The 24,634-nt window shown below is 42.1% G+C and overlaps 1 protein-coding gene across 36 annotated transcripts in view; it reads left to right on the forward strand.

The window, feature by feature from the left end:
• The window catches only part of LOC118503717 (rab11 family-interacting protein 4B), a 49,081-nt gene that overhangs the window by 19,272 nt on the left and 5,175 nt on the right, over positions 1–24,634 (forward strand). For 7 of the 36 annotated variants that reach the window (XM_036037294.1, XM_036037293.1, XM_036037305.1 and 4 more), the window contains 3 exons: positions 4,132–4,173; positions 4,902–5,016; positions 24,371–24,505. In XM_036037294.1, coding sequence (XP_035893187.1) covers positions 4,132–4,173; positions 4,902–5,016; positions 24,371–24,505 — 292 coding nt within the window. The other 29 variants (XM_036037299.1, XM_036037307.1, XM_036037303.1 and 26 more) reach the window with 24 other exon arrangements.

The raw sequence follows: 24,634 nt of genomic DNA on the forward strand, positions 1-24,634 counted from the left end.
GTAGAGCTGAAATCTGTCGCCATTTCTGGATCATGGCCAAGATGAACTAGATTGTTGCTAGGATGAAGTGGAACATGGCCAAAAAGAACTGGAATGTCTAATTAGAAATTTCAATACCGTAAGAAGGTTGCTTATTCGTAAGGGACATCCCGACCGAATTGCTAATAGGATATCAATAGTGATTATAAATATGCATCTTATTCCTCTTCGGCATTATAATTTTAAGAGATTTTTAAACCAGTTTTTGTTTCGTTGATCTTATTTTATTCTTTACTGTGGATTCTGGGTTATATGTACTGTGGGACGGTTCAGATAAGATTCAACTGCCGTACTGTGGTGCATATCTTTATTTTGTGATTATTTATTGGTATTGTACATCATTTAGCAGTTGCATATGAATGAATGGCAGATTGACTTTAGTATTTTTTTTTAAATTTAATTGCAGAATGATAGCGTATAACGTGCTGCAACTATTATGGCCAACATTCTCATGTATTTGTTCGGCTAATGTATTCAGCTGTTCGCTATATGTGTGCGTTGAGATTTGCACAGTAATTGGATGACTGTATTCAGCACGCGAGCGACACGTTTCTTTTTACTATCTGTGTTGCTTTCCCATTACACGTTGTTGATACGTTTGACTTTTTTTATATATCGCTGACGCTGGGGGATATTCATTTTTATGATTCCCTCAGGAATGTTACGTCGCTTGGTTCCGTGGAAAATCTGCCATTGTTGCTTCTTTGATTGTCTTTTCTTGTCTGCAGGTAATTTTGGTTGTCTGTAGTTAATGAAGGCGTGGTGGTGGTCCACATTGATGATTATAGTAATACGTATGATGAAATCGCAACATTGCAAAAAATAGAGAAAACTTTACAGATTTTTAGTATCACGTACCCGGTGCAGAGGTATGAGGTATTGGAGATCAAACCCAAGTTAGCCTATCCAGTGCGACAAACGCTCGCCACGCGTAAAACTGGTGACTGGTAAAACTGTAAACTTTAAAACAAAAAATCAACAAAAAATATAAAACCATTTGCTTACTGCACACGCACATAGCGTTCGAACGAGCGTATCACACAGACAGGCGTACCGACGAAGGCTTTACCGCGATATCCAATAAGGCGCGTGTTGCACGTCCATGCTGTGTCACAGACAAGCAAAAATAACATAACTTGCAGAGTGTTGGTTGGGAGCAGTGCTAGCAGTGGGCCCCATCGGCTGTCAGCAGAGTGCCGAGTGCCAGCCCTGCCGTAAAGCAGAATCGTACAAAAGTTGTCAGTTGTTGTCGTACGGTCGAACCGCGCTGGCGAGGTAGAGACAAAGCAGTAAACCGAACTCCAAAGGCAGCGAGAGCTCTCTGTACCGCAAATCATATTTGCGTACACACTGCCCTACCTTACTTAGTGGACCTTGCCGCTGATCGGCTGCGTGGCGGCGGTGGTTGGATTTTTTGCTCTCACGAACAGCTTTCCCTGTGCGATCGATGATATCATCCGGTGTACAAAATCCAGCCCAGTGTGTGACTGTGTGACTTTGATCTTTCTCGGTCCGGATTTAGCCGAATAAGATTTTGGAATTGTGACACCGTTCTGAACCAATTCCAGGGGGGTGGCCAACCTTGAGCCGGCGAGATAATGTTTCGGCCCTCGTGCAATCAACTGAAAATAAGTGCATCCAGGTGACAATGCTCGGCACTCCGATTGCTCGATAATAGTGCAGTTGTTGGTAAAAGTAGTCTGCGTGTCGTAGTTTGAACGTCAATTTGTCTGTCAACAGCGCCAGCGGCGCTTCAGATATTCCCCCGTGTGTCACATGTTCGCTACATAGTGTGTGCGTGTGTGTTGTAATGCAAGTGTTTGTTAATCAGCTGATAACAAAAAGATTGCTGCCGTGCCAAGTTAATACGCGTGTGAAGAGAGCGAGAGAGTGTGAAAATGTTTTATGCGCTATTTAAACGTATGAGTTTATGTAGCTCTGCCCCGTTGTTTATGATATAACGCTAGCACCAAAGATACGGAGCTGTATGTGTTCTGGAGATTTAAATTGATGAGTGATCAAGTGTGATCAAAGCACGGATAGAGCGCTCCTCGGTAACGTTGTGTGTTTTGCTTGTATTTGGCTACCTTAGTGAGATATAACTGGAGTTAATTAAAATTCTCGTTCCCGTAACTGTCCCGAGTTACGCTGTGGCAGCCGCCGCCGCCGCCCCAACAACCATGGATAACCTCTATAAATTGATGGTGTATAACAATGCTAGAAAGTTTGTATTAACTCACGCCCCCGTGGTTTGACCGCGTGTGGTGTTGTTAAATTCTATCTGGACGTTACGCATCCATAGGTTTTACTTTTGGTGTGGTGGGTAATACATGTGTGTACAGGCTTGTGGATGTGTGGAGGACGTGCACTGTGGGATTAAGGGTGAGCGGGTTGTGTAAAAGTCGGTTATGCATATGTTATTGTTTCGTCTCGTTTATGTTGCCAGCACTATCGGGTCTATAGGTAGCTCTATCCCTATCTAATCTACTTAGCTGGGCTTTTTATTGGAAGGCTTGTTTTGTTGGTGGTACTGAGCGTGCGGTATTTACTATGGTTCGGCATAATAGTGCTTTTGATGAACGTGTGTAGCAAAGTTGGGTACAGCTAAACAGCATGAAAGACATCGATTGTCGCCAATTCGTTTGTATGTTTCATTCTGGTAATGAACAAAAAAACAAAAAATTCTAGTTTGAAATGATAGTTCAATATGTCTTGCGATAAATAAAATTCAAATAACGACATTAGTTTGTTGATAATTTCGAGAAGCGAATTAAGCCTCAGAGTCTCTTAGCCTCTTTAAATAAACGATCGAAGCTTTAAAGTAACAACAAATATTTCTTTTGTGGTATCGTTTACCAGAAGAAATTCATGGTAGCATTGCTGTGAAATAAATGTACGGATGTATCGTATTGTACCAGGTTCTTTTTATCGGCACTTACGTGTACGTCAACGGTACAGTACACCTGTATGAGCACGAAACAGGGTCTGCGTCTTATCGTAACTGAATTCGTAAGACGTATGTATCAAAGTAAAATGGCTACCATTCGGTAGTAAAACATTTGGTAATCATTTGTACATTTAAAGTTAGACCCATTATCAACTTTTTTGCTTTTTTCTATCATCCATGTTTTAGATCGGTCTAGCGATGAGTAGCATCTGTTTCAAGAAAGCAATAGATATGGTAAAAAGAAAGATAGAAAGAGAGACAGTGAGAAAGCTAATTGATGTCATTAGCTGACGCATCGTTGCCATTACACTGTCAAAAATATAATGAAAAATAATTTGACTTACTGTGCGTTTTAAATTTTATTCGTGAAGGACAGCCTGGCCATATTGCTATTACATTATTAATTAACTCAATAATAGAACACAATAAATTCTTATAAGTAAGGAACTGCTTATATATTATTGCCTGATTAATATATGTAATTGCATCGGCTTAGTTTCGTACTTGGAAACTCCTTAACGTACAGTTACGTCATATCAGTATGCATGTTAAATCAGACTTCGTTATCAGCCAGCAGCAAGTTTATATTAATGATTTTATTGCTCTACCTTGCTTTCATTACCAACGTTCCGGCGGGGGTCAACACATGGAAAACAATTGGCGATATCCTCCAACCCTATCCCCTCATGCTTTGTAATCAATAAGTTTGCTAAATTTTATTTTGAAGAGCTAGACTGTCGGTAATAATAAAATTCTTACTGCGATAACAGTGACACGGCTTTGATTGCCTAGCTTTGGTTATTATGGATAAAAAAGCTAAATAATTCATTTGAATAAGATTTTTATCAATTTTTGTGTTTATTTTCAAATAAACTTGTAGTAAAGTAAATAGACATTTGAAAATTTGTAATTTAATTTTTAATTTCTGCCTCTTGCAGAATTTATATGTAACTTTTGGAAAAAGTCCGGAAAAAATAAACATTCTAGGGCACTAAAAATTAGAAAATTTAAATATTATTTTTAATCTGTCGTGTATGAATGTTGTTATTGTTTGTCGTGTTGCTGAAAGCGCGAATATGCTACTTGTTTTACAAGAAATTAGTATCATTTTTACTAAAAAACAATTCTTTTTCTTGTAATTTCAGCAGTTCTGGCAAACGGCAGCTGGGATCCAATGCCTTAGCAAAGTAAGTTTTAAAGTAATTTAATGTATACTTATTAAATCTTTGCAAAAAAGCTATGTGTGCCATTCTATCCAATGCATGATATTTATTTTTCCTTTTTTTAATCTAAGAACTAAGGATTCCAGGTGACGATACTTTTATTTTAGACCTCCAAAAAACAAGGCACCAAAAAGTGAGTCACGCCTTGAAGATGAACAAAGACTTCATTTAAACATTTTCGTAATTTGATATTGTAGAGAGTGCTCAACAAAGAGTTGTTTTTCTATTCCCTTCATAAAAAAGAAGAGGTAAATGCGCATGTATCATGTATTTGTAACAGTCACTTAATTCGTCACATTCATAAAAAGTCGTTGTTTTAGCATGGAACTGGTCACATATTTTCCCCTTGTCGTGGTCATAATAATTGTATCGGAGCTTTAGTTTAATGATCAATTTAATTTAAAAAAATAATAGTATTATTTATTTGGTGTGCAACATGCCTAAAATGGATGATAAAATTGTAAAATACCTTTCTACTTGTATATTTGAAATTCGATCTGCTAAGAAAATTGCTAACACCAAATAGCAAAAGTGCTCGAAAAGCTGCCATAATCCGGCAGTTCGGTGTCGAGCCTGACTGAAAGCTTCGACCCTTAGCATGAGCTTTATAGCAAGCTTAAAGCACTGAATGGCTCGTGTAGCTTTATAGCAGGTGATGGTATAATGTTGACTCACATTTATTGCAACTTTAGTCATCTTTATAGATCGTCGAGCTTTAACTCGTCCGGCAGAAGCTCCAACTGTGATACGGCCGAAGACATGTACAGCGATGTCAGTTTGGAAGATGTACAAGATATAAACCATAAGGTATGTATGATTTGGAATGATAATACTTTACCATTATTAATTTAAATTTTACGATGGCTTAGTATTGTACCACGTGTTATGACTGTCCAAAATTCCTTGGCCATTTTCATCCCGATTTAAGGCTCATCCAAGTCCTCCTTGCATAAAGATTTAAGTCAGCTTAAGTTGAGATGTTGTTTCACGTACAATATTTTGCCAAATACCAAAAATGATGAATCATGCCATTCTAAGAAACAGGACCATATGTATGAAAAAAAAGATGACGAATAGTAAAAGGGGGTAAAATTTAAACATAAATTCTGTAACAACCTTTAACATGCACTTATATAATTTAAAAACAAGAGCTAATGGTAAGATAATCGTTGACATTGTAATTTGAGATGTTTTATTATCATACTGAAGAGTTGTGGAACACACTACAAACAGAAGGAGAAAGGTATTAGTGCTTGAAAGAACATTTGGGACATTCCTCGACATAATGATGGCATTCCCTTTTTGCTTGCCTCTGTGCGCTTATTCGTTCACAATATAACGGATCGATTAAATGATGCGGAAAATGTGTCTCTTTGTGCGCTCCAGTGGCGAGTATTGATGGTAAAGGAAAATCAAAGAGAAAATTTTGTTCAGGAGACGCAAATTTGCTGTTTATGAATTTTATGTTTCATTTGCATCACATTAATATCCATTATTTTTGGAACTGTAAAAAAAAGCATAAACAAATTCTTTTAAATAATCAGTCTTTAAAGTTAGTTTAACTCAAATTTTTGGCAAAAACTATAGAAATAGAAAAATGTCTCGTGTATTCCTTGCTTAAAGTTAATACGACCTACGCAGTTACATTCCCTGCTAACCGCTAAAGTAAAATCTTTCGATACGGGTACACTACCGTACTACAACCTTCACGCAGAAACAGTGAATAATTGTTAGTCTTCTAGCAAACCGGGTGAAAACTGAAAAATTGCCGTGAGTGTTATTGTGACACTTGAAAACGTATTTGGAGGAAAAGTAACAGTGAAGTGGCGAATGACCCTATTTCTTAAATGTGCGCTACAGACAGCCAGGGGCGTTGGTGCTGCGGCTCACATCTAACAATGGTCTATTAAGATTAGAGCAGATGTACCAGAGTGAGAAAATTGCTCAATTCAGGGAATGACTGTCAATACTGTCGGCAACTTTCCGATGAAATCTAGGTTTCACTGAATAAACATGATATTTGTCGGAGTAACTAATGGTTGAAAATACGCCCCTGATAAAAGATGAAGATCGCGATAGTTGTTCGATGTTTTTTTTGCTGCGTTTGTTTTTATTCTCATCGTGTTTCTTTTTTATCGAGAAAGAGAGATGCTTTTATTTATGATACAGATGCAAATGTTTAACATATTTTGAAATCGACCCATCACATTAATTTGTAACTGTGGATGAATGTGTTTTCCTGCTGAGGTCAATGTTATATGAGTGGTTTGAAAATTCTACAGCCCACCGGAATCGTATGGCTGTTTAGTTTGTGGCGGCCCTTCCAATTCATTACTAACGCACACATTTCTGGGAATGTTGAAGTGGTGATATCATCATCCTACCGTACAAGAAGTGCCGGCAGGGTATGCGTTAGAGTGCGAAACGTGATCTATTTTTGGTGCAGTTTGCTTACGTTAAAATTGTGTACCGCCTGAAGATGATTTGTTCGCCAGCTTCCTCAAGGTCTCGAGTAGCTGTAGACATACATATATCTTGCATTGGACTACTGAACTTCTAGTTCAGATGTGAATTTTTGCTGTGCAGACAGTGTAATAACAGTTGCAAAATTTGTCATCCATTTTACCCAGTAGATTCACACGAGTCATAGTGAAAAGTGTACTGCCATTCAGCATTATAATTTTACAGCGCAGATTTAAATTTAGAATGTTGCGCTCCACACTACGCATCAGCTGTGTTACTCAGCAAAACGAGATCATGCTCGTATGGCATTGGCAATGGACCCTACGAGAAAACAGAGAGGTTATTTAGGTTATGTTTACCTTAGCAAAGACTACTTTTTGTGGCTAGATTTTTGTTCTTAACTTACCAAGATTTTATTAAAACTAGATCATAAAAGTTAACCAAACAAAGAAAGTAAAATTTAAACAAAAGCTGTAATTGTAAAGATTCGAACATTTGAATTCTTTACACCGATTATTCTTATGTAAAAAATACAGATAACTGTGCTAATGGATGCCGATTTGGGCTAAATGGGATATTTATGCGACAAACAAAAAGCCCAGATTCATATTACCTGCGCTGCGTTAAGCAGCATGGGAAGAAAATGGTTGGGAAATTTCCAAAGACAAACGGTCGATTTCGTCGCTGATCATGGCACTGCGGTATATATTGTTGGATGACGCGCAACTGCCGGGGCATGCAATTCCAAAGTTGTTCAACTTAAATCATTCTACTTTTAAGCGCGTTCGTCCGAGTGTTCATCCCCCTAGGTGGTCTATTTTAGGGGGGGAAGCAAAATTAATTCATTTTAACGCCTAATTTCACGATGAGCTATGAACAATCTTGTCACAGTAGTTGCAAACATTTGATATCATTTTCGCAAGCTATTTCCAACTAGATAGTTTGCTAAATGCGGGGTAATTTTTTGTTCAACGGTTTCGGAAATTATGAGCCGCAGTCGAAAGATGCTGGGTTGTTAGACAGTTTATGGGTTTGCTCCAGAACATCTGGGAAGGGAGATCTTGGATCTCGCTTTTTGCATTCTTTACGCATTAGGTGGCAGGCAATAGCCGGATTGGCCGTTACTCATGAATAAACAAGGGGAACAGCAATGAATAAACAGATTAAAGAAATGCTACTGCTTCGTCAATTAGGTTTGACGATTGGGACACTAACGTACAAGTCCATGTAGCAATGGTTCAGGCAAAATAGACGATAGTCTATATAGTTTGTGAGACATAGCAATATTCTTTTTTTGGAACAGCAAAGGAATAATTTAAAGATCATAAGTTTTGCACATGGTACAAAAGTGCACGTACACGGCGAAGACTCCATTATGGTTTCTCGGCAGCCCAATCGTTAAACAGAACGGAAAACACTTAGCAAACTAATTACAGTGCCAGAATCGCTTGTCGCAGACACCCTTAATTTCGCAGTGAAATTAGTTTATATGACTTGATAGCGCCTTGGTCAAGACGCTTATTCAAGATGTGTCGCACTGCTTTTACACCCAGGGGGGTGTAACAAAACATTTGGATTGAATAACAACAGCAACGTTAGTGGACGCCTTCCCGCTTCGAGTAAAATGATTGCAAAACCGAGCAGTTGTCTGTCGGTTGTGCTGGTTGCGAACCTCCTACTGATCCTGAAGCACAATTTGAATAGCGGATCTCCTACGGCTTGCGGGTAAATGAATGCTGTTGCGCGAAACAATGTCACCGCGAGTAGCGAATGTGTGATGTGCAGCAGGCTCGAAGATGTATGCGTTAGAGCAGAGTTTATTTTTTATTCCTAGTGGGAAGTGAATCTTGGTGCTTGAAAAATGATTACCCACGCGTAGAATGAGAATTGTATCCATCTCGTTTGTTGTTCGGCTTGGACCGACATGACCTGCGCCATGGCTGGCTGCCATGGTACAATTGTCTTAGTAGAGCGTTGAGCAATATGGCTGCTTGCCGCTGCACACACTCCATATTGGCGAATGGCATCTGTCGACATGATGAGATCATGCGGCAAAATAGTGCTATTCATTTACTAACACTTGGCAAAAAAAATGTTGTTCGCTACGCGATCTAAATTGATAACAGTATGTGGTGATCTTTGACATTTTTACTGTGAATAAAAGAGATTCACCACTTAAGCGATGTTTTTTTTTCTGCTGGTGGTCTTTCGTTGGGTTGTGGCTCAATGAATCACACATGATGTTTGGCTGTATTGAATCACTTATCAACTATGGTGTTGGAGGGATCACCACGGATGGCGAAGCAGTGATGTAGAAGACGCTTGCCACACAGTTGACCAAGGAAGCAGCTGAATGAAAACAAATTGAATGCAGCTGTTATGCGCTATCTAATGCTCGTGATATGTTTCATGTCTTGTAACATGAGTAACTGAGCTTGAAACGTCTTATATGCTTGAATTCTTAAATACAATGTTCTTTGTTCAAGATTTCGTACAGAACTCTGCCTTAGTTTTGCTCCGAAACCTACTCAAATTGATAATGACTCGGTACGTCCCTGCTTCAAGAAACCTCCTCCAAACGCACCAGTAAAATAGCCAATTATTCATCACATAAATTAGCATTAAAATTAGTGTTCCGCAACTTAATTTATATATTTACGAATAGGCGTACTTCGGTCGTAAAAATGTAAACTATAATCCCACACGCCATATTTCGATCAGGGTTGTTCGTTGCATGTCTCTGCTTTGCATGCTGCAGCAGCTAACTCATGCAGGTTGCACACACCCTGTGACTCTGTGAGCCAGTTTTCTAATCTACGAATCTGTATGCCACCCGACCGAAAGCATCTAAATTTAGCTAAACTACTAGCGACGATAGTGATTTTGAAATCACCTTTTGCACGTCACCGTAGTTGAGAGATTTAAACAGCTGATGCGCCACACATTGAGAAGCCGATCGCAGAAGTACCATCTTCGCTGTTCGATGTGCTCGGTGTCAGATAGGTCGAAGGGTCGATTTGAAAAACGACAAGAGGAAACTTGTTGGAGTGGTATGTAAATTTTTATAGTAGAACAGTTGAATAAATAATAATAAACTGTTGGCAATGAAAACTACTGAAGGTCAAATGGTGGCGGGGTTTGGATTCCTCTTCACTGACTTTGACTTGCTGTGTGCTGTGTATTTTCGGTGACTCGTTGGTGAGTCGTTTAAATATGTACATTTGTTTTGTGTTTGTTTTATATTCAACACGTATTGATGATGCTGTTGTGGAAGCGTTATCTTAGCAGTATTCCTATTCCGCCCTAGTGAGAAAAAATAAAAATGCAATGTGGACGGTGCGACTGTTTATTAAGATTTGCTTTCATTAGCTCATGTATGTTATGCCGGAGAGAACTACCCCACAATATGTTCGCTCGCGTTTGTTTTTTGTTTCCTCCCAGATGGGTGGTGGTCTCTATGCTAGTAGGGGAGAGTTTTATGTGCCTGCCTGCGTGTACCATGTAAACTAAGTAAGGGTGAGAAAATCACGGAGCGAAAGAGCGAACCAGAGAGCTCGATTCGGAGTAGAGAGTAGCGGCAGCGTTACTGTGGCCGCTCTCGATCGCGCGGTCTCCATTGTTTTGATCGCGAACGAATGCGTCAGTTGCTCGCGAAACGTCCGCACCGTGCGTTGGCTCTGTAGGTTTTCAGTTGGGGGTTTCGTGCCGGAGCTTTCCGTTTATATTTTTTTGTTAACTATTTATCAGCGTACCCTGTCCAAATCTTGTTTGCAAACCAAAAATCAACAAACTTGGCCGAGAGATCCGTTTTCGTGCATTTCGGTGCGTTCGTGTGAATGCACTTGGGAGCCTCTCTGTGTGTCTGAGTGTGTGTGCCGATGTGTTTGTGTGTGTGAATCTACACGAGTGGGGCATTAGTTCAGGAAAAGAAAAAAAAAAGTTTTTCGTGATCGTTGACGGCGCGAGAGCATATTTCGAGCTTCATTCGTGTGCAGCTGCCTGCCTGCGTTCGTGCATTATTTACCACAATTATTTCGGTACGGCGTTGTAGGGGCTTTTGTGTTATTAAAACATTTCTTACGGATCTTTTTCACTACCACGGAGCTAACCCACTCGCGATCTTCTTTTCGTGTGGCCTGCACACACGCCGTCCGTTACCACCATGCAAGTGAGAAGAAGGATGATGTATTCGGTTTCGAAGCCTTAATTATGGCACTTTTCTTTTTCGCCACTATCCATTCTCCAATGCTCGCACCGCACCGCACCCCGAAATCACCCCGCCAGCCTAGTGGGGGGTTGCAGCGATTGTCTTTTTGATGTGTGCGCGTGTTTTACAATGAATAGTGTGATTTACTTTCCTTTCGAAATACTTTCTTCGGCGTTAGTGGCGATTTTCCGTTATAGTGTTTTGCCGTTGGTGTTGTTAGTAGTGTGCTGTGCTGTGTGTGTGCTCCATTCGATGAGGAGCATGTCAGTCAGGAGCGAGTGTGTGCGAGAGATAAGAAAGTGATAACAAATGCGCCACGACGGCATTAAATAAAATGTGATTTTATATGGTTACAAAAGCGGCGATGAAACAGCAGCTGATAGTGTTGTGAACAGTGAGGAATCACTTTTGGGTTCCGATTTGCCCGTCAAATGTTCGGCGCAGAAGCAAGGGTCGCCTCAACGTCCTCTGCCCTGTGGAGCGCGCGTGTGTGTGCAACACGTAGTTTATTGATGATAGGAGCATTTGTGCGCGCTGACCGCATCTCTATCCACCGGTTCACGAGTTGGCACGCAGAGCCAACGGATCCAACAGTGGTGATAAGGTCGCCCGATGACACACTTACCTTCGGTCGATTGGATCTGGCAAACGATGAGCAGTTTCGAAATCATAAAACTGGTTCCGGTTCACGCTTTTCCTTGAAATTGTGCATCACGCCTGAAGATGTGTGTGTGTGTGTGCAAGGGCGAATGTTTCGGTGCGGGACACGGAAATGGACAAAGAATGGATGATCGTCCCTCAAGCGATACACGATCAGGATGCGCCCCGCAAACAGAAATGTTGTATCTTCTTGAGAAACCATAACCAACCGTTCGTTCGTTCCATTTGATCTTGAGAATGTCATGAACTCTCTTCCTTCAGTTTAGACACGGTAGTGCAGGAGTAATTGGACATTGGAAGCATTTTCTTTGACCTTAAGTACCAGAATATTGTTTGCTCTGGAGAGCGTAGAGTATGGGAAAGAATAATTGAATCATGCTGGGAAGTAAAAGGTCGACCTAGACGAAGGGCACCTGGAAAGGGTGGAAACCCATACAAGCGGTGGGAAAACGCCAACGTGCCAGATATTGACAGAAGTGCATTTGGTGGAGTTGCATTGGTGCGGCGGAGGTCGCTTTCTAGCGATTCGTTTTTGTCATTTGAAGTTTCTCTTCCACGCGAGTGGCGTGCCCGTCCAAGAGCTGGAATTAGATTCTTCCCGTATGGACCAATTGTCGAACGCAAAAGGGCGTTGTGATGTTGTTGACGTCCCTTAATTGGCGCTGGTAATGATTATTTTACTGGTTTCTCAATTCTCACACTCCACAGTGGAAGCAGTTTTGGCCTTGCCCGAGTTGTTCGCCCTACAATGTAGCACGGTAAGACTAGTAAGATTGGTGGCGCTCGTTATAGAACAGTTGTGGCTAGTTGTATCAAGCATACTCTGGCACGAATGTTGCCTGCGATTGCGTGCGAGAACGTACTTCTGTTGATTCTTTGGATATTTTTATTGCCTCTGTTCCGATGTATGCATGGGAGGAGGGGATTTGGATCCATGGGTGCGCGAAGCAACGGGAACTTTACGGTTATGGAAGCAACAGATCCACCGAGCACAATCATATGGTCGTTTCCCATATAGTTTACTCGTTTTAGGGTGGTGGAGTTAGACGGACCGGATTGCTACCGGTCGTCATGGATGATCGCCTAAGTAGTGGCGTGCGCAAATTCTAGAAAAAAAAAAACAATACAAAACAAAACAGAACCATGGCTGTGGCTGATGGTCGTCAATCGAGCATGAAAGAATTCGTTTCGTTCGAGTGGGGTCCATGGTGAAAAGAGATTGTACCAACAGGAAAACACACGCCACAAAACCGTAGTAAGAAGTGTTTGGTAGGAAGACATTCGCTACTGAAGGCATTTTGTGAAACACGAAGCTTCTTGGCTAGGCAAGCAGCGCAAGTCATTTAGTGTGAGGACCATATATTTTCTCCATGCTCGTCCACATCAGGGCTGAGCAGATAATCTTATCAGCGTTACTGGGTGCGTTCCATTTCCGCAACTAAACCTCGCGGACTTTATGATCAAGGTCATTCCAGGAAAGCGGCAACGAATGTCTTCACGCATGACGAAACGTTTACCGGCGTTTGGGGCAAGGAATTTGGCTTGATCCGCGACAGTCTTCTTTCCACGACTGAAAGTAAATGGATTGCTCCCTGCCCAACAACACATAGAAGCCATCCATTTGTTGTGTGCTGGTTTGTGTACTGCTGCTCTCTTCCGTCGGTAATTACCCATGTCCATAATCGCGATGGTGTGTGCCGTGTTTAGGCGTTTGGCGTCGAATGATGATACTTGGGGTCCGCCCGCCGTTCGACGGTTTCACATCGGTGCTAATTTCAGCTCACTTACGTCATGCGTAACCAATGTTAATACCAATACTAGCGCTTGATTGTCATTACTGACCTGTAGTTAACGCAAAATTGTGCGATTTGTTCTTGTCAGTGGTCGTTAATGCTATTCGAAAGTAAAAAGATTTTTGCTAAAGTTGCTTGTGATTTTAAAAGAAGAACCATACAGAGGTCTAGATAAAATCTTAACTGACAAATAATGTTTCTGATGTGTGTGTGTGTGTCTGGATTTGGATTTTTAAGACAAAGAAATATGCGAGAGGAGGGTGCCATTTATACTCATGGTCGGTTCACTAAACCATTACATTAAACGTAGCCAAGATTTCGTTTCGCTAGTTGGCGATAGAGTACGGAACGAACAATGGCGTCGGAAAGAACATTCGGACTAAACGTGTCCAACCAAAACGATTCTTCAACTTGAAGGTAGATTTTTTGTTCGTTCGTCTTTGCAATGGTTGAAATGAATGTGAAAAGAGCTGTGAAAGAATGCGATTCGACACATATGGCTCGAACGCACCGAGCGCGCCACCATATACTACAGAAAATTACGACATTGTCTTTCGTCTATCACAAAATGGACAAAAGTTTGCCGGGTGTTGGCTAGGAGAACATTAGAGAAGAAATTTAGTTAGGTTTGTTGCTATGCACAGTTGATTATGCACATACATATATTCATTTTGTGAAGGCATTCACCCTAGAAATCCGCATCCAGCTAGTGACTATCTGATGGAAGACTCAGAAAGAGTAATTTAAATTCATTTTTACAGTTGCACGTGTGATGTCTTGAAAGGAAGTACGAGTGACGATAGAGGTTGTCAAGTTTATGGAATAGGCACTTAGATATCATACAGGAAACGCACATTACATTGCGATCTTTGTGTGGTGGATTACTCGCCAAGTTTCAGTAAGGGAGAACACATCACCAACTATTCCGTGAATTCGTACCTAGCTTAGCATTTAATGTGTTACAAAGCCGAAAATGTTCGAAACTACGCTAGCACAATCCGCAACGCCCTTGTCCAATCTTTGTTGGGCAGCTTTACCTGGAGCAAACGAAATTGAAGCTTGAAAGTAATTTCCTACCAATTCCGTTGGCTGACCCATTTCCTTAGCACATGCACACACACACACACACACCAAATCGGGTAGTTTGGGTTTTCTGGTGCGGCAACTGCCAACTCGCGTAACTAGACCATGGCAAAGGTGTGTTAAACATGCGGTAAAACAATTGCATCGCTAATCGCTACCAGCCTGCTACCAAACACGAGGGTAGCTGGTAACATCATGGCAAAAAAGGCTCCAAAACAACCGATAAAACATACCCTGCTGAGGTATGTACTACTGCAGGCCGTGTGACGCAGTTACTAGATAGCTAGGATATACGGCCTTTGGTGGTGCGATAAAAGGGTGCTCCTTGTGCAAGGGCCTGTGAACATTGGGAGTTTTACTGTTCCCGCTTGTTTTTTTTTACTGCCTGCCTACCTGCAAATACCTGTTATCTTAAGTCGAATCTTAAGTGAGGTAGGTAGTAGTGTATGGGCGCGAGTACGTCCAGCTGACTGAGTATAATTTCTTGTGCAGTCAGGTCTGGGGGGCAAATTTGCACAACCGCTATTCTTCCGTCAATTCTGATCAATTGGCGTGTGGCCAGGAGTTTCGGAGTTGCCTACGCCTGTTTGCCAGACTTTCTGCTCTGTTTGAAATTCTTACATGCTGGTTCGCATCGGGCTGCTGTGCATGCCTTTCCAGAAGAAGGAAATACGCTACGCTACGCGGATTCTACCGCTACATACTGCTGGGGAGGGCGGTGCATATACGTGCACCACGACTACTCACGCACATGTTTCAGCTTGTTCAAATTGGCCTTCAACGTTTCACTTGCACTAATTTAGTTCAATTAGTGCTCCTGAATCGTTGGTAGCTTCTGACGTAGGGAACGAGCTTCGCGTGTCGTGACTTGAGGTTCGTTAGCCGATAGCTTTAGTTCTTCTGGACAGAGCCGTTAATGGTGGTAATAAGTGGATCCATTTGTTTATTTTATTAAGCAAACGAAACATGAACTGTGTGAATGGATGTAATATTTAGTTCAAGTTGAAGTGAAGATTTCATTTCTTGTGATCGCAAATGTAAATGATCTGACACTGGAAAGCGCACGAGAAAGGCCTCTGCCGCTGCAGACGATTAAATAACCAACCTTACTTTACGGCATCGTACCGGTATTGAAATTCAAATTACGACTGTACTCAATCGATCCTTCCTGCCTGCGTTGTACGATCGTTGGGTGTCAATTTGCACGCCTTTCCAATCGATCGGTTATTTTGGAATGCAGCAAAGAAAAAAAGACATCTCATTGATTGGTGGCATTTAGTTTGCTGGCAAAATATATTTCTTTCCCATTTGCAAAAAAAAAAAACAGATCGTCGGACCGTTGCCCCATTGGCATGGCGGGATGTAAATGAAATGATCTACCACTGACTGGTTTAAATGCGAGCTTTGAAAGATCCGGCAGATTGATTCGCCGATTGATCGTCGTAACCTGCGCCGCGCAAGTCTACATCACCACATCTGCTGACACAAATCGCTCATGCAGAGAGCTGTGATTGAGGTGTAAAGCGAAAATCGCCCCGAAATTGAAGTGTTTCCGCGTGCGTTCTCCTTCACGATGAGGATATTCACGGTCTTCGAATGGTGGAGAATAATGGCTACCTTTGGAGGGAAAATCGGTGTTTGGCTCTTTTGGGTGGGGGAGAGCGAGGGTTTTATGAAGTGGAAAGTTTGGAAATCATTTGATTCAGGTCAAATTTGGGCAGCCCGAGAGGGAAGGAATTGTCTGTACCACATGGTTCATTAAACTCGGTCTACAATTACGAAGGTCGTTTGATGGTTTGCTGGTGGACGAGGACAATTCATATAGTGGCCGATTGCCTTGAAGCCGCATCACCGGGTACAACCTTGTGCAATACGAGTGAGAAACAGCTCACCGGTTGATATTGTTGAGGCCTGTCGAAAAATTCTTTCAATTAGTATAGTCAAGTTGAATGGAACTAATTACTGCTGTTAGGTTCGTTAGGATGCTAGGGTCTTAAAAATAATAACTGCAACTATAAACACTTTTCCTTTCCCTTTCTTAACTCACGATCGCTGACTGCGCGTATTGAGTCCCGACGGTAAAATAAACAGTTGGCCCAGTGAAGAGACAGAACACACGCTGCTTTCGTTTTCCACACCTTGGTCAGGCAATTGGCTAATGTTACCTTCTTAACCGGAAAACACATTTCAAGCCTTTGATTAGGTAATGGTCAGATCAGATCAAGCAGGATTAGCGTAGCTCATTTGCCACTGGCAGCATCTGCGGCCAGGGGGTGAACATTTAACAGGGGACAGCGAAACACTTTGATGTTATGCCGGGTTCATGGGGAAAGAGAAAACACGGCCTGCGCCGGGTAATCTAAACCCTTTTCCCTCCTGCTTTACTTTTGGAAAGACATTGTGCAGCGATCAATCACACTTGAGGCTATACGGTTTATGCAACGCTTTTCTTCTCCGCTCCACTGTTCACTGTTCGATCGAGACATGTTCGGTGTAACTGGTAAGGAGTTTTAATGGCGCATTGGGTTAGTGTAACAAACAGCAGAAGACAGCAACAGTCAGTGGCACGGAAGTGTCGCACCTTTCGCCTCGGCACATAGACACACAAGATGTTAGGTAATAGCTGGCTTAGTACCAGGTAGCATAGACAGCAGACGGGGAGGATCTCTATCCTTGATTGCAGTATTATATGCATCAACAGTGGAAGATGAATTGGATATTGTGGCGGTAGAGAGCAGCTGATGTTTCGCCCATGAATGTCATCATTCGTCTTCTGGATGGTTGCTTTGTTCATAACCAGCTGGCGAAGGCTTTGGGTTCCCACTGATGCTGATGCTGGCGTATGAAATATGCAAATAGTTCAACTTGTTGTTTAGTTTGAGCTCTATTTGTAATTAGTCTAGAACGTCACAAGAGTTGGAAGGTCCGAATGGAGGTCGTTTTTGTTAGAAGTGTTTCATTAAAGTGGGTCACATTTAAATTTTATTCTCATACATTTGAAATGTTTCCTTCTCATTAGCTTTGCTAGATTTGTTTTCTCAAGTTGGAACGAAATGCAACATTAATCTATGCTACTATTGTTGACCAAACATCTCAGTGAGGTAAATATGTCTCACGATCTCAGCGGAAGTTCAACGTCTCTGTGGTGCCATTTGCCAACTCTCGCCGTCGTCTTAAACCTGGGATTTGCTGATGTCACAATCATCGGTAAGCGAATCGTTTGAAACGCTCGTTATGTCGCTGCACTCCTGCTTTGTATGCAGCGGTGGTGAAGAAGAAAAAAAATGGTATGTTTTTAAAACCTGCTCGTCACCAGCTATTTATGTGCGTCTGTTTGATGCGCCGCGCCGAGGAGAATGTTTTATCTTCTTTTACGGCGACTAAGCTTTACATTTATTCCGCGATGTTGCATAAAAAGCTACGCCGGTGCGTCGCCCTATGTGAGAAGAATTCGCTTGATGGTGTATAAATTGTCACCCGACCATCGTCGTCGATTGTGTTTCGGATGTTGCTGCAACATTCAGCCCACCAGTAAGCATTTTCAGATATCAGATGCATGATGATACGGGGGCGTGCATCTCTCAACTATAGACGGTGATGTTCGATGTGAAACAGTCTCATTTGTCTGGTTGATGCCCTGTGAATAGGGATAGGAAAGCAAAAAAAACAACAACAAGGGATTAAATTTCAGTTCCGGTCCACGGTGTCGAAATCTATTTCCGCATGTTTCTATTGAAGTGGATGTGCGAACGAATGATCTGTGCGGACGATCGACGATATCGTAAGTTTTGCTGCAGGAAGAATTTCATATCATACAGTGTATATTATCAAACCTATAAGAGTCAAGAAAGAAGAGCTCCATAACCATCAATGTAATGGGCATCATTGTATTGTAGTATCTCTGGTGTTATGCTGTGCCATTTCCGCTGCATAATCATGCCCGCTTAACCGGGTCCCGTAGAGTGTTTGATGATGATTTCCATCCTCTTGGCGCTCGGCGAGTACCAAAGAAAAGAGTCGTGTTTATATTATTTGATGGAATAATCGACTCTTGTGCTTGATTTTGATGACTGTCGACCTTGAGTGTCTGTTGCAGTTAACTACTCTTTGGAACAGTTTTTATACTGATTTCATGCCAATAATTTCGCCTGGTGCATTCTGTAGGCCTCTGTCTGCTACTAGCATCCACAACTTAGTGAACGCTGTGTTTCCCTGTAGAGCATCTGCTAGCGTACCAGCACACAATCTCATGTATTACAGACACAGACCGCCGCCTACAGTTTCCGGTGCATTCATAAGACCAGTTTATAATCACACCAGAGCGCGAGCGCGAACGCGGGGGCACCGCGCAGTAATAACAATTCGCATGGTATAGGCGATAGTTGGTAGCGTTGGTGGTAGCAGCAGCAGCCGTACCGTGTTGGTCATATGTCTTCTATCTTTACATCTCCTGCATGCCAAGCATAGCACGACTGTTTACTTTGCTTTTGCTGCTTTCGAGCAGGAAATTTTCCTTTCGTTTATCGCGCTCGAACCGTTCGCTCTTCCAGTGATGGATGTGTTGTTGGAAGGAACGACGACGACGACGCTCGCTTGCTCGAACCGTTTGTTCGTGCGTTTGGTTGGGATGGTGCTGTTCGTGCAAATATATTGAAGGAGGTTGTTGCTGCATGCACCAGGGCAATTGCATCGTGTGCCGTGCACCATTTGCATAACAAACTTTTGCGTAAGCTCCAATTCAATTGACCTCAAGGAAAGAAGAAACAACAGCACACCGGTAAGAAGTGGGCTGGGTGTACTGTAGGCCAAGCATTAAAAAGTGTCGATAATTTGTTGATCGAGTGTTTTGCATAAAAGTATAAAACGGTATAATTCTCGCTAGGGAGCGAAGGGCGCTAGGTAATCGCTCTTTGTGTGACTTTCTTTCCCACAAGCTTTCTCTTTGATGAACTACGTGTAAGTTTTCGGAAGAGTGTAATGATCGTAGGGAATTAGATAGACTTATCATGGTAATCTGGTTTAATCACGTGCAGGGCACTATCACCACCGGGGCTTGCGTTAACCACTTGATACATGGAGAATGATACATACCAGTGGAAGGAAGAATTAAGGGGAAAAATTGAAATGAATCTAAAATTTATTAACACAAGGTTATCGTGACACCATCGGTTGATAATTCGATCCATGAACATCAAATCTAAACACACTTAATATCCGTCGTCTCTTCTTCCAATTAGTGGTCGACTCCGGTACCACTATGCTGCGGCGTGAAACACTGTTTTAATAAATTTGACTTTGATCAATGACTCGTCGAATCGTGATTTAATCAACGTACAAGGTTCCCTGTATAGACAGCCAAAACTGAATAGTACCATTTAAAAGACGGACTTTCTTTATTAAAAAAAGGTTTCTTTCTCAAGGGCCGATGACCACTCGAAGCAAAATCGGAGAGCGAGAATTGCACACGTTGTTGATGGACGGCGTGGGCAACCTTCCACTCGCAACCAGCCAGCCACATTTAATTTTCTTGCAAATACTAGTTGCTTCAGTTTTTCTTTGAAGTGTCGTCGTCAAAGTGTGGAGCTGTTGACTGTTTGGCGTTAGATTTCAACAGAAAAAAAGCATCCAGAAATGGCGATAGAAGTATCTTTCGACACGTGCCGTCAAGCTATTTGTTTTAATTGAAGTGATGTATGGAGACCCTGTTGCTGTTTATGCCTCAATGTTCGAAAGAATGTAAAGTCGTGCCTGTATTTTTTTTTATCATCGTTTTGTTGATGGAGATTCGACTCGAACGGTATTTCTTGTAGAACGTCACACCGACAGCAAGCGTGTCAGGGCGAACTATCGCTTCTCTATTCGACAGTCGTCGTTATGCCTTCGTCAACTTGAATTCAGATTGACAAGAGCTATTGGTTCCGGGCATTATGTATGGTTAGATCGGGGATCGCCTTAAACTTTGGAATACTTCTTTTGAAGAAAAGAAACGAGAGCAACGTTATTGAGCTCGTCCAGACATCGTCCAGCAGTATATTGCGGCTCGCCTGCCCCTGCATGATGTAATGCAATGATCAAAATAATGGTCGCAGTGAGGTACCGTCGAGGGCAGCGCAGCGCTAAGCATATAGCCGTGGGGTCATTGTTTCTCGATCTAGTTTCTATCCAGTTCGAACGGGAAGAAATTGCGTGAATGGATTTAAGGTTTAGCTGAAAATGCAGGCCCAAACCATGACGAAAAGCAGAAGGAACGAACGGCCCTAGCAACGAACGTACGATCAAAACGAGATTTATTATTCATGAAACTCCGTTCCGTCCGTTCGAATGAACGGGGCTTCGTGCTGGGTGCATGATGCTACCGAAGGGTGGAAACGATGGAGGGTGGGACCTTCACTGCATGTACCACAACCATTCGTAACATGGATTCATACGGAATCGGACGAATGCAATGGTTTGTTTAACGGAAATTGAACAACTGTACTTGAACGTGTGTGCTAGCAAAACAGCAAAACGGGTCGCCGTCTGTACAGCAGCAGCACCAAAGAGCGTCGTCGATGGACAGTGGGCAAGAGATGGATGCCGGCATCTAATATTAGGCATCAAAGCAGATGCAACATGCTTGATGAATGCTACAATTAAGTAGGCATCAAGTGAAAGCGTTTGAACCTAATGTCAATGGAGTTGGCGGTCGGCGAAAGTAAATCTTTTAATGATCGTTCGATAATCTCTTGATGAATGATGATCAACTAATTACTACGGTTGAATTATGGTTGAGGAACTCATCTTGACTGCAGTAAAACCAATGTGTTTGTTGTCAATGCGATATTGAATGTCGGTTATGAAAAATTTTTGAAGCATGTAGATCAGACCCAATTCATATTAAATTAAAGTACTTGATTGTCAGGTTTTTGTTTTGATTTCTGCGGGTCTGCAAGTCGCTAAGACGGTAGTGCTTCAACGAAAGCATAATGATAATGCATGATGTCAAGCGATTTTCGCCTTCTAATGTCCTCATTAAAATTCCATGGAACACAGCTTTTAAGGTCAGGATTAATACTTAAAGGGTAATAAAATAGAAATTTCTCAAAATTCTCATTGCTATACAAATTGTAAAGAAAGATGGAGCATCAGAAAGATACCATCATATCCGGTTGTGCCCGGGATCAGGGACTGTTGGTGGTACCGTCGTTAGTCGCTTGCCGTGCGTGTAGTAACAACTCCCACCACCACCAACAACAGCAGAAGCAGACAGAAGCATAAACGCCAACCGTTGTTATCCAATAGTGTAGCACAATGCGGGTTGCTTTTCTGCCTGACTGTAGCCAATTCCACGGACTGAGCGGGTTAAATTGATTTTCCATTCAAGAAAACGTCGAGCGTCGTCGTAGCAGCAGCAGCTCTAGCTTGCGTTGCTTGCTTGACAAGGGTTTTATGCGTCTACTTCCATTTTGGGGGTGAGTTGGACGGGCGATTATGGTAACTGTTTATGCGAACGGAACGAATAAAACATTTCACGGTACAGTTGTCTGTAGGTAGAGGGTAGGTTGATTCTACTTTCAAGGCAAGGTTGTTTTTCGTACTAGACTTCAGGAGTTAGATATCTTGGACGAGCATTTTATGCTGTAATAAAACAATTAATATTATCTGCATTTTTCGTGTTTGCTGCCTTTGGACATTTGTGTTGCTATGCGAAAAATGGTGTATCGTCTCGATCGTTCAACATTTCATTCCCCATCTTTGCCAATCGATCAATCAAAACGCACAAATTCAATGTAATGGGCACAATTATAATGCACGAAACATGCATTCATTATTAAGAAATGTGTAGGTCTCTGCGCCACGCGCATGAAACACTCGAGCAATGTTGTGGTGGCCATATTGTGCCATTGGAATGAATTGCTTGAGGCACCGGGTACAATTGTCGAAACACACGCATACGTATGCACGATAGGAGAAAAGAGGTTCAAACGTCACGAATGCAATGAATGAATGAAATTTTCACGAGTAATGGAAAAATGGCCATGGTCATTTTTTTGTTTATTTGTTTAAATAAATATGAGCTCTTCCTTTTAAAGCTTCCTTTTTATTTGCAAATTCATATAAAAGATGTACGATATGAAATATGACTAAAACATGAACATTTAGCACCACAGTAGAGAAACATGTGAATTTGGCGTCGCGCATCAGCTCTTCCGAGCTTGGGAAATCGGAATCGGTCTTCATGAAACATATTTTTGAAAGTTCGTTAACCCAATTTCTGTGCGTGTGCATTGGAGAGCAACGGATGTCAAGTGAATGTTGATTTATCACCAAAATTGCTTCCGATAAAGTGAAACGAATCAAGGAAGTGGACGGAGCAACAGAGCGACCGGCTGGCTAGACAGGCGATGCATGATGGAGTGTCATTATAAATCTTGCTGGAACAATCAATTTTATGTTCGATGTTGAAGCGTATAAAAGTTTGGGCGGTTCTTTAATTTTATTACTAAATGCAGTCCATGGTGGGGTTTGTACTTGCGAAAGAGATCATTGTACGGGTGAGAATTTTTTTGTTAGTGAAATGCGCAATATATTGAGTACATGATAGAAAATGTGGGTGCTTATTGATTGATAGATGATAACATATCAACCTGCTGGGACACTAATGGACAGTATCGTAGTGCACTATCAGAAACAACACTATCAGCTGCTGCTTTGAGAAACTAATTACGAACAAGACGTGTGACAAATGAATAATTGATGTTCCGATCGTTAACTATCCTCAAAACAGAACCCATGTTGGTGTGCGTACAAATGTGTAAAATATCTAATTAGAATAGTGCTACCAGTGTGAATGATTTGCGAAAACGGTAAAAAGCCACACGAAGCCCCGTTTAGCTGCGATTGTACTGCGTAAATAATGACCGATCGCTGCCAGCCCAATGAATTGGCACCGACTTAGTGACAAACTTTCTCCGCTCAAAATGATGACTACCACGAAGAAAGTCGACTACCTGTCGACGACACCGACATCGGCAACGACACCGTCGTCCACCAGCCAACCGGACAGTCTGGATCTGGACTACGATATGTGGCAGGGTCAGTTTGAGTTCGTTGGTCCCACCGTGGTCGTGCCGATCAACGCTCTAAATGGTAGCAGCAGCACCAGCACGTCGCTCGACAAGCAGTCGCGCACGTCTTCATCTAGTCTAGAAGATTTACGCTTAAACGGGTACATCCCACCCGATCAGCCGGTGCTGATCGACGAGGAAACGTTCCTCAGCCTGCATCCAAATGACTTCCCGTCGTCCGGCCCGCAGTCGGGCTTCTTCCTGGACGATTACGGTAGCCCAAACCAAAGCGGAAACGCGCACGAGCCGCCGTACCAGCTGAACAACAACAGCCTTACCGCGAACGGTAATGTGAGCGGCAGCGGCGGCGGCATACTCAACATCAAAATGCTCAACAACAAAACGAACAACCTCATCAGCACGGGTACGATCGAGGAGAAAAACGCCAAAAATAACCTAATCAACAACAATCTGAAGCTGATCAACGATAATCCGGAGCTGAGCAATAAGTACATTTTAAAGTCGAGCAACAGTAGCAGTAAAATGAGCGACCTAATCAAGACCGACCTATGTGATAATTTAAACGAACAAGTAAGTAGCGTCACACCGTACAGTAAGGCACTGATTTTGGAGCAAAAAAGAAAGAATTGTTGCGTTATTTTTGGCAACCGTGTTCGCCAAATACGCTCCTTAAATATGACGTCTATCGGTTGCGAATATAGTCGCTATTTTTGCAACATATTAGGTAAAGGTCTTCAACCTCAGGCAATTAGGTCTGGGAGTTTGCGTACATCATCCAATGGCAAATGATTCATCATCAGTTTGGTGTGGTTTAGTAGGGCATTGTTGTTCGAGTACTAAATTTAATTCCCTCTAACGACATTGTTTGTTTTATGATACATTTGCAGCTTGAAATACTACAACGGCAAGTCACCAATCTGGCAGACACCCAGAGCAATGTGGACGATCGGACGAGTAGAACCAAAACGGAATACGCCGTTCTTCAGGCTCGTTACCACATGCTGGAAGAACAGTTGAGAGAGGTAAGTTTAAAGTGTGATTTAATGTGAAAATGGTTGGAGTTGGAGTCGTCCAAAATTTAAAAAATCTTCAATGCTTTATCTTCAAACTCAATTCATTTTGAGTTATGTTTGGAAATGTTGTTTCGGCAA

Source organism: Anopheles stephensi, chromosome 2, assembly GCF_013141755.1.
Source record: "Anopheles stephensi strain Indian chromosome 2, UCI_ANSTEP_V1.0, whole genome shotgun sequence".
In the NCBI taxonomy this organism is placed as follows: Eukaryota; Metazoa; Arthropoda; class Insecta; order Diptera; family Culicidae; genus Anopheles; species Anopheles stephensi.